General features: G+C 44.7%; 1 protein-coding gene across 1 annotated transcript in view; it reads right to left on the bottom strand.

The window, feature by feature from the left end:
• The window catches only part of Prorp (protein only RNase P catalytic subunit), a 98,158-nt gene that overhangs the window by 1,386 nt on the left and 87,190 nt on the right, over window positions 1-9,582 (bottom strand). Inside the window, exons 5-6 of the mRNA XM_021178794.3 lie at window positions 3,565-3,713; window positions 1,136-1,331 (exon numbers count right to left, since the gene is read on the bottom strand). Coding sequence (XP_021034453.1) covers window positions 1,136-1,331; window positions 3,565-3,713 — 345 coding nt within the window. The remainder of the gene's footprint in view (window positions 1-1,135; window positions 1,332-3,564; window positions 3,714-9,582) is intronic.

The raw sequence follows: 9,582 nt of genomic DNA, 5'->3' as shown, positions 1-9,582 counted from the left end.
TTCTCATCTCAATTTTTATTGAACTTCTATTTTTACTTTTTTTTTTGTTGTTGTTTCTGAGGAAAGCAGGTCAGTTGTTTTGACTCATTTCCCATCATATAGTCCTGATTTTGCTGATTTAATAATTGCTGTGATATCATGGGATACTCTTTCCTATAAATTTGTTTCACATTTTAGCCTATTTTTAAAATTAATAAACTTATTTATAGTACCATGTGCAACATATTTTGTAATATTCATACACTGTGGAATGGTTACTTAAGCTATTTAATGTGAGTTACCAACTTTTTATTTTTTCATAAGGAGAAAATTTAGACTCTACTCTCTTATTAGTCTTCAGAAATATAGCACATGGGCTGGAGAGATGCCTCAGTGGTGCTGCTCCTGCAGAGGCCCGGAGCTTGGTTCCCAGTGAACACGCTGGGAAGCTCACAACGAATTGCCTGTAACGCCACCTCCAGGAATCCAATACCCACTTGTCTCCTTGGGCACCTGCACTGATGTTCACATAACCACAAAGACACATATACAAACATACAATTAAAAACAAAGAAAAAGAACATTATATATTAGTGGGGCCTGGCAGGTAAACTAGGATTCTAAAGTCAAGATCTGCCTGAGTTTAGTGTGTCCAAAACTACCCTGTCCCCAGATAAAAAGAGAAAACTGGGTTAAGGATGTGGTTCAGTGGTAGAGGACTTGCCTAGCATATGCAAGGTTTTGAGTTCACCACACACACACACACACACACACTTAAAAACACAAATGTAATTTAAATTAAAAAATTGGAAAAGTTGTTTAAAAGGAAAAGTAGACAGCATAAGAAATACTGAGGTATTTCAAGGGAACAGGTAGATGGGAGCACGTGAGTGTGAGTGTCTAGGTGTGGGTGAAGGTGCAGTTTTAGGTACAATTATGCCACTCCACAGGTTTCAATCTGTCAATCAATTTGCAGTTGGCCTACAAATACTTTTGCCCTGACAGATGCTGTTTCTAGGAACTGGCTAACTACCAAATGCTAAACTATAACAAATACTTAGAACTTTCAACTCGTGACATTTAAAAAAACTATGCCACAGTCTCTTCTTCAGGCATGTCTGGTCTGTTAGCATCACTTAGAGAACAGATTCCATACCTGGAAAGTTAGTTTTGATTTTTGAAACCCTTTCATGATTGCCAGTTGATGTCCCTGCTGCCACTTAAAGAACAGGCGCTGAGTCCGGGCATCTGGCAGGCAGGCCTTGTGGTCCCGCAACAGGTCTTTGGTGATAAACTTGCAGTGATTGCCTGAGTTCAGTGTGGCGTACAGAAGGAAAGGATCGTCCTGTGAGCTGCAGCAGACATAAGAGAGAACACGGTCAGATACTCCAGGAGGTAGAGGAGGTTTTCTTTCCTTGATAGACGGGATCTGAATGACCCCATAAAGCACTTGGAGATCTTAGTTGGTGACACTCTCTAAAATGCAGTGAAAAGCTGGGGGTACGTAAAACCAAACCAAAAAACCAAAAAAAAAAAAAAAAAAAAAAAAAAAAAAAAAAAAAAAAACCAAAGCAAAGCAAAAACAAAGAACCTAAAAATCCACAGGAGTTTTGTAAGAAGAGAGTGGAATGTTAGAATAGGTTGCATTTACAGGGGGATTATGGGAGTTCACCACACTGCTCTAATTTTTTGTTTAAAAGTTTGTTTAGTACATTAGTAGAGAATACAAGTGAACATTAAAAGTATAAATATCTAAGTCCAGAGGTGCAATGGATTAGTCTTTACAAGAGAGCTTAGAACTTCAGCAGGCACAGTAAGTACAGGCTGAAGTCCAGGCCCCAAAGCAGGGAGCAAGACCCACTCCCATGAGACTCCTGGGTTATAGCACATGATTTATCCAGTCCTCTCTATAAGACAAATAACAACGGTGACAGTAATGAACATACAGGCTTTCCATGAACTTGGTGCCAGGTTTTATGTGTTACAACCATTTACCCTTCACAACAACATCATGGAGATTATATGTGAAGCAAACACTGTTCTGGGTGGGGAACAGCAGGTCTGTGGTCTGACATGAGCATATCCCCCTAATGCTGAGCAACGCTGCATGAGAGGATCAAGACTTTTGCTCTCAAAGCAATGGAAATGTCCTCTTTAGACTTAAAAACATGGTTTGGTTTGCGATCCAAACGAGGAGCTGACCTGTCTGTCTCGTGCGTGAAGAGGCATTTTTACCTTTATAAGAATAAATTCTTTGTGTGATTCCGGAAAAACCTTGAAGTTCTCACTTCTGAACTAATGAGCATTAAACTTAGGGCCAAGGCACACACACCCTGCAAAGTGATAGCTGGGGATGCCTGCAAATAAATGTGTGGCAGCTGAGTGTGAAGACCTAAGTGTGGCAGCTAAGTGTGAAGACCTGTGGGCACACTGAGAGGTCTCAGTGTGGTCCAGGTTACCTTCCTGCAGAGCGGCTTTCTGTTTATGAACTGCATATGGCCTTACTAGTCCTTACTAATCCTTACTAATCCTTACTAGTCCTGCTTTCCATGTTCCTTTAGCTTCCTGGGAAGATGGAGCACAACAGCGTTTTCTATTAGAATAAAGGCAGGTCCCAGTGAGGTCCTCTGCAATATGGTCCTTCTCTTTGATTTCGAAACTTCCCTCCCCTCCCCGCTTTCTAGACAGGGTCTCGAGTGTCCTAGGATGGCTTCTGTAGAGTAGGGAATGACCTTGAACTCCTGATCTTCCTGCTTCTACCTCACAGGGCAGAGATTAGTCCAGTACCAGCATAGCTGGTTTTACACAGAGCTGGGATGGAACGTGGAGCTTCTTGCATGCTAGGAGAGCTTTCTCCCAACCGAACTGCATCCCCAGCCCAAAGGACTACCTTCCCCAAGGCTGCTCTAACCCACCCATAAGGGCCTTTTCTTCACCAGCTAATTCCTGTGCTTTGAACCCCTGCTGTCCCAGTGTGAGGGAGGAGCACTGTGGGGGGAGGCATCGTTCCCTCAGCAATGATCACTGGCTATAAGGAGGCTGCTGCTGGCTTGTTCCGTCAGGACTAAAGGGCAGAGCCTTTGTTGCTGTCACTAAGCACTAAGGACAGACATGGCTGCCAAGTTCACATTTGTCGGTGTCTGCTCACTGATGGATTTAGGAGTTCATGGCATATATGCTGAGTAGCAGCCCCACTCCAGCCCCACTTCCCCCTCTCATCTGTGCTGACTTCCTCGTCTGCATATTTGTTCTACTGTGGATGTTGGACTTTGTAAGTTACCTTCATCTCTTTGTTTTCGTTTTAAATGAGGTTGCATAATCACAGGCCTGCACTTCTATTTTTTTTTAAAAGATTTATTTATCATTATACATAAGTACACTGTAGCTGACTCTGAAGAGTACGTGGTTGTGAGCCACCGTGTGGTTGCTGGGATTTGAACTCAGGACCTTTGGAAGAGCAGTCAGTGCTCTTACCCGCTGAGTCATCTTGCCAGCCCCCAGGCCTGCACTTCTAAATGATAGAGTAGATAACTCGTGAGCGATGACTGGAACCCTGTGTAACTCACCTGTCCCTTCCATACTTACATGTTATCAGCAAAGAAACAGTGGGCTTGCTTTTGCACCTGCTCCATCTCATCCTTTCTCCACTGGGAACTGGGTCTCAGCATGTGCTTCCGGCCTAGGACCAGCAACTGTAGATTCTGCTGGGCTAGCTGAGAAACCACGCCCAGGAGCTAAAAAAACAGAGTCAAACAAAGAAAGTTCAAATAACTGGGCAGGTTCTTCGAGCCAGTTCCTTCGGGCGGGCGAGTCTCTTCCTAGCAGGGAAAGAATAGCTTTTAATAATTGTCCTTTTTTTTAAAGCCTGAGGAAAACCATAAGTTAATGCCTTCTTTGTTGCTGTTTGTTCAACACCAGCTTTCAGGTAGTACAAGCTGGCTTCCAGCTGTGAAGTCAAGGGTGGCCTTGAACATCTGGCTCTTGCACCTGCTTATACTGAGGTCTGGGATTATAGGTGAGAACCACCATGACCGGCTTACTTCTTAACCCCTGCCAGGTCATGCTATACTGGCTCCAGCTGTGGATTTCTGTAACTAATCAGCTATGTTTAATGAACCCGCTAGAGTTCCCTTGGATAGTGATGGGACACCAAAGTCATCACCCTAAATTTGAAGCAAAAACTATATATTTTTTTTTTGATTTTTAATATTTTTATTACATATTTTCCTCAATTACATTTCCAATGCTATCCCAAAAGTCCCCCATAGCGCCCCCCACTTCCCTACCCACCCATTCCCATTCTTTTGGCCCTGGCATTCCCTTATATTGGGGCATATAAAGTTTGCAAGTCCAATGGGCCTCTCTTTCCATTGATGGCCGACTAGGCCATTTTTCGATACATATGCAGCTAGAGACAAGAGCTCCGGGGTTCTGGTTAGTACATCATGTTGTTCCAACAATAGGGTTGCAGATCCCTTTAGCTCCTTGGGTACTTTCTCTAGCTTCTCCATTGGGAGCCCTGTGATACATCCAATAGCTGACTGTGAACATCCACTCCTGTGTTTGCTAGGCCCCGGCATCGTCTCACAAGAGACAGCTATATTTGGGTCCTTTCAGCAAAATCTGAAGCAAAAACTATATATTTTTAAAATAATTTTTTTTGTTGTTGTTTTTTGTTTTGATTTTCAAATCAGGACTTCTCTGTGTAGCCCTGACCATCCTAAAACTGGCTCTGTAGACCAGGCTGGTCTCGAACCCTGCCTTTACCTCCCAAGTGCTGAGACTAAAGGCGTGCATCACCACTACCTGGCATTACTTTTAACAACTTTTGAGAGAATTCTTCTTATTACTGGTGGGGAATTTCCACAGCACACATGTGGAGGCCAGAGGACAGCTTTGTGGGTGAGGTCCTCTCCTTCTATTGAAAGAAAATAAAACTTGAGACCTGTGATTCATGTAATTTATGTCAAATAGCCCAAAGAATTGTTTGTGAGCTTTAAAACCTGGGGCTGAGAACATAGCAGTGAAGAAGTATTAAAAAAGTATAGCAAAGTAAAAACAAAATTCGAGGCTTTTGGGCCCAGGCTTGGGAGTGTAGCCTTTGTGGCTTAGTGCTCCAGGTACTGGTCATAAAACAGATAGCGACATTCCTCCACCTACCCGCTTCCTGGGTTCAATTCAAAGAATGGCACCCTGACCATTACTGGAACCTGCAATGCAAATGTGCTATCTTTAGGGGCTCTTAGATTGTTAGGGGCTCTTAGAAACTGTCTTGAGAGATAACCTGACACTTGTGACTTTATACTTCCTTGTGACTCTTAACTGGTATTTTTGGTATTTTCCAACAACGCCCTCCCCACCTCCATGAATTGTGGTTTCTTCCTTTAAATACCCCCTTACTCAGCTACTCAGCGCGCCATGGTCCTCTACCCCTGCGTGGTGTATGACCATGGGCCCGAGAACGCTCTCGAATAAAAATCCTCTTGCAGTTGCAGCAAGATCGTTTCTTGTGGGTGATTTTGGGGTGTCGCCTCTCCTGAGTCAGAACGTGAGGGAGTCCTCACGTTGTGGGTCTTTCATTTGGTGCATTGGCCGGGAAACGCGACCACCCCTCACACCCGAGAACCGACTTGGAGGTATGGGGATCCCCTCTTGTGTGTGTGCCGGCCGGTGTCTCTGTTTTGAGTGTCTGTTTTCTGAAACGAACATTGGAACATGTGCTTGTTGTGTTGGGTTGTTTGTGTCTTGTCCTATGTTTCTGAAGCATGGCGAAGTCTGAGTTCGGATCCATCTGAGTTTATTAAATTTGTGTCTTGGTTTTCGGGTTGCGAGATTGTGGGTTCGAGTCCCACCTCGTGCCTTGGTTTTACACCTGGCAGAGTGAAATTTGTGTCTTGGTTTTCGGGTTGCGAGATCGTGGGTTCGAGTCCCACCTCGTGCCTTGGTTTTACACCTGGCAGAGTGAAATTTGTGTCTTGGTTTTCGGGTTGCGAGATCGTGGGTTCGAGTCCCACCTCGTGCCTTGGTTTTACACCTGGCAGAGTGAAATTTGTGTCTTGGTTTTCGGGTTGCGAGATCGTGGGTTCGAGTCCCACCTCGTGCCTTGGTTTTACACCTGGCAGAGTGAAATTTGTGTCTTGGTTTTCGGGTTGCGAGATCGTGGGTTCGAGTCCCACCTCGTGCCTTGGTTTTACACCTGGCAGAGTGAGGAACAAGTGTGCTTCTCTGGTTTTGGTCGTCTAGGTAGAAATGGATGCTGGTGTTTGTAGACGATGGGGTGATGGGGTCTGAAATGCGCGCGCGGTCGGTATTTGCAGCTGTCCTTTTGGGCCGTAAGGACCGGAGGACTGTGGTCGGCAGACGTGCTAGGAGGACCACAGGCTGTGGCCCTGGGGGACGCCCTGGGAGGTAAGGAGAGCCAGGGACGCCTGGCCGTCTCCGGATCGGTCAGAGGGACCGAGTTCTGTTGAAGCGGAAGCTTCCCCCTCCAAAATCGTCTAATTCTCTTGCCTGCTTGTAGAGGACAAGAAAGGGTCGAATGTGTCTGGATCTGTTGGTTTCTGTTTTATGTGTTTTTGTGTATGTGTTTAGAGCTATGTGAAAATCTAGAAAAGCAAAGGTAATTCTCATAGGTGCTTTATACCCTGACTAGAGATAGTTTACACCTGAGATGTGAGAGAATGGGTTTTGAGAAAAGCAGTACTCTCCGACTATCTGGGGATAATTTGGTAAAAAATAAAATAAAATAAACAGTATTAATTGGTCTTTGGAGCCCTGCACCTGTAGTTAGGAATCTAGTGTGGCTAGAGAAGTCCTGCTAGGAGCTGATTATAAATGCTGCTCTTATAGGGACCAGCAGCTTCTCAAGTTCTACAAAAATCTCTGTGCTTGTGATAATTAGATTCATCAGGTGACAAGGTGCTCCTCTCTTGAAGTTACAGCTAGAAAAATTAAGAATTTTGGTTGGTTTAAATGAGCAAATGTATGCGGCCATTTCATTTTTGTTTCTAAATAGTTTCAAAAGTATAAATATGTTTTTATATGTCTTGGTTATAGATTAGTGGCTCATAAGTTATTAGTTATGATTAAAAATTTGTAACATTGGTAACAAAAAGTTGACTTAAAACTGGTAACTCTGGGTTAGAGTAATTTAGAACTACAACATGCAGCATGAGACAATCCATGGGAACAGGTCTCTAAAGATACGCCTAAATTGAGTAATATTCTATGTAATTCTTATCCTAGAAATCCGATTTATAAAAGATAAGATTTAGGGTAGTGTCTTTTTGAAATATTGGCGGCTACACCTTCTTGTGTTTGTGTGCAGGAACAGGCCACCAAAATTTGTAGCAAGTAATGTTTTTGGAGTTCACTTTTAAAGAAAAAATAGATTGTTTTCACTGTTAAAATTGGGTTTTGCTTCTCAAAATTGTGGTTGTACTCTTATGTTACAAGAGAAATTAAAGGTTTCTCCCAAATCGCAGCCACCAGCCAATTCGGCTCCTCCAAAATCTATGAAGCCTCCTGAGTGGCCTAGTCCACAACCTTCCCCTTATCCACAGCCTCAACCCCAGCTGCCGAGAGAACCCTAAACCCCTCGGGGTGTTGAGAGACGGACCACTGCGGGTACATGGAGCTGCAGAGCACAGAGTCTGGGCGGACTCTGGTGGACCCGCCCAAACTTTAACCCTTCAGTACTGGTCATTTTCCTCTGCTAGTATTTATAACTGGAGAACTAACCACCCCCTTTCTCAGGATCCCCAATGCCTCACAGGGTTTGTAGAGTTCCTTATGTTCTCTCATCAGCCTACTTGAGATGATTGTCAACAGCTGTTGCAGATGCTCTTAACAACGGAAGAGCGAGAGAGAATTCTGTTAAAAGCTAGAAAAATGGCCCGGAAGCCAACAGCGGTTTACACAGCTACAAAATGAGATCAACATGGGATTCCTTTTGACTCGCCCCAGTTGAGACTGCAACATGGCTGAAGGTAAGGAGAGCTTGAAAATCTAACGCCAGGCTCTGGTCTCCAAGGTGCCTCGAGACAGGCCCACTAATTTGGCTAAGGTAAGAGGTAATGCAGGGGCCGATCGAACCTCCCTCAATGTTCCTTGAAAGGCTTATGGAAGCCTTCAGGCAGTTCACTCCCTTTAATCTTACCTCGGAAGCCCAGAAGGCCTCAGTGGCCTGGCCGGCCTTCATAAGGCAGTTGGCTCCCGATATCAGAAAGAAACTTCAGAGATTAGAAGGTGTATTATGAGAGGGAGACAGTTATGTGATTAGTGAAAGAGGCAAAGTGTGTGTGTGAGAGAGAGAGGCGGGAGGCAGAAGAAAGAGAAAACAGGTGGGATCTTAGACAAGAGAGAAATTTGATAGGAGAGAAAGAAAAAGACAGGATCTAGACAGGAAACCTGGGCAACTGAAGACCGAGCCTCAGCTAAAAAGACTCAGCTGTGTCAGACTGAAGTTACTTACTTGAGATACACCCTTCGAGACGGGAAGTAGTGGCTAACTACGCCAAGGCAAGTAAAAAAATTCTTGGGTACTTGCTGGCTTCTACAGACTCTAGACACCTGGGTTGGCGACCTTAGCTTCCCATTGTACCTCCTAACCAAGGAAGGGGAAGTGTTTGTGTGGATCCCAGATCACCTGAAAGCCTTTAGAGAAATAAAACAGGCCCTACTGATGGCCAGCCTTTGTCTGACCTAACCAAGCCTTTCACTCTTTATGTGGAAGAGAGATCAGGGGTCACCAAAGGAGTCCTTTCTCAGACTTTGGGACTTTGAAAAAGGCCAGTGGCTTACCTAACCAAGAAGTTACACCCTGTTGCCAGCGGGTGGTTTTCTTGCCTGTAAGCTATTATTGCCATAATCTGCTTGTCAAGGATGCTGATAAGCTCACTCTGGGACAGTAACTAGCTGTAATGGCATCCCACGCTCTTGAAAGCATTATCCAAAAGCCCCCTGACTGATGGATGACTACCAACGCTCCTGTGACACATCAGAACTTTTTGTTGACTGAACGAGTGACCTTCGCTTCGTTCCACCTGCTGTCCCACTGCGTGAGACTGCACCTACTCATCACTGTGCTGAGAAACTGGTACTTGAAATGATCTGAAGGATCAGATCAGCCTTGGCCTGAGGGTTCGAGCTGGTACACTGATGACAGTAGCCTCGAGGTTAAAGGTAAGCAGAAGGCGGGGACAGCAGTATGGTGGTGGACAGAAAGCAAGTGATCTAGGCCAGCAGCCTCCCTGAAGAGACGTCGGCCCAGAAAGCTGAACTTGTGACTTTGAGACAAGGTCCATAAATGGCAAAAGAAAAGTCTACACTGACAGCAGGTATGCTTTTGCCACTGTACGGAGCAATATACAGACAAAGAGGGCTGTTGACATCTGCAGAGAAAGACCTAAGATGCTGTGGCTAAAGAAAATCAGATAGCAGATCTAACTGCCAAACAGGTGACTCAAGGAGCAATGATCCTGGCAGTCAAGGAGCCTAAAGATTATTATGACATCAGAGAGACCAGCTTTAGATACACCCCTGAGCACTATCAAGTTATGGACAGTATTTGACTCGCCTGGGGGCCAAGAAATTAAAAGGTGT

Source organism: Mus caroli, unplaced genomic scaffold (assembly GCF_978045245.1).
Source record: "Mus caroli unplaced genomic scaffold, Mus_caroli_1 scaffold_14, whole genome shotgun sequence".
NCBI classification, from domain to species: Eukaryota; Metazoa; Chordata; class Mammalia; order Rodentia; family Muridae; genus Mus; species Mus caroli.
The sequence above is the reverse complement of the archived record's forward strand: the minus strand, read 5'-3'. Positions and strand labels throughout refer to the sequence as shown.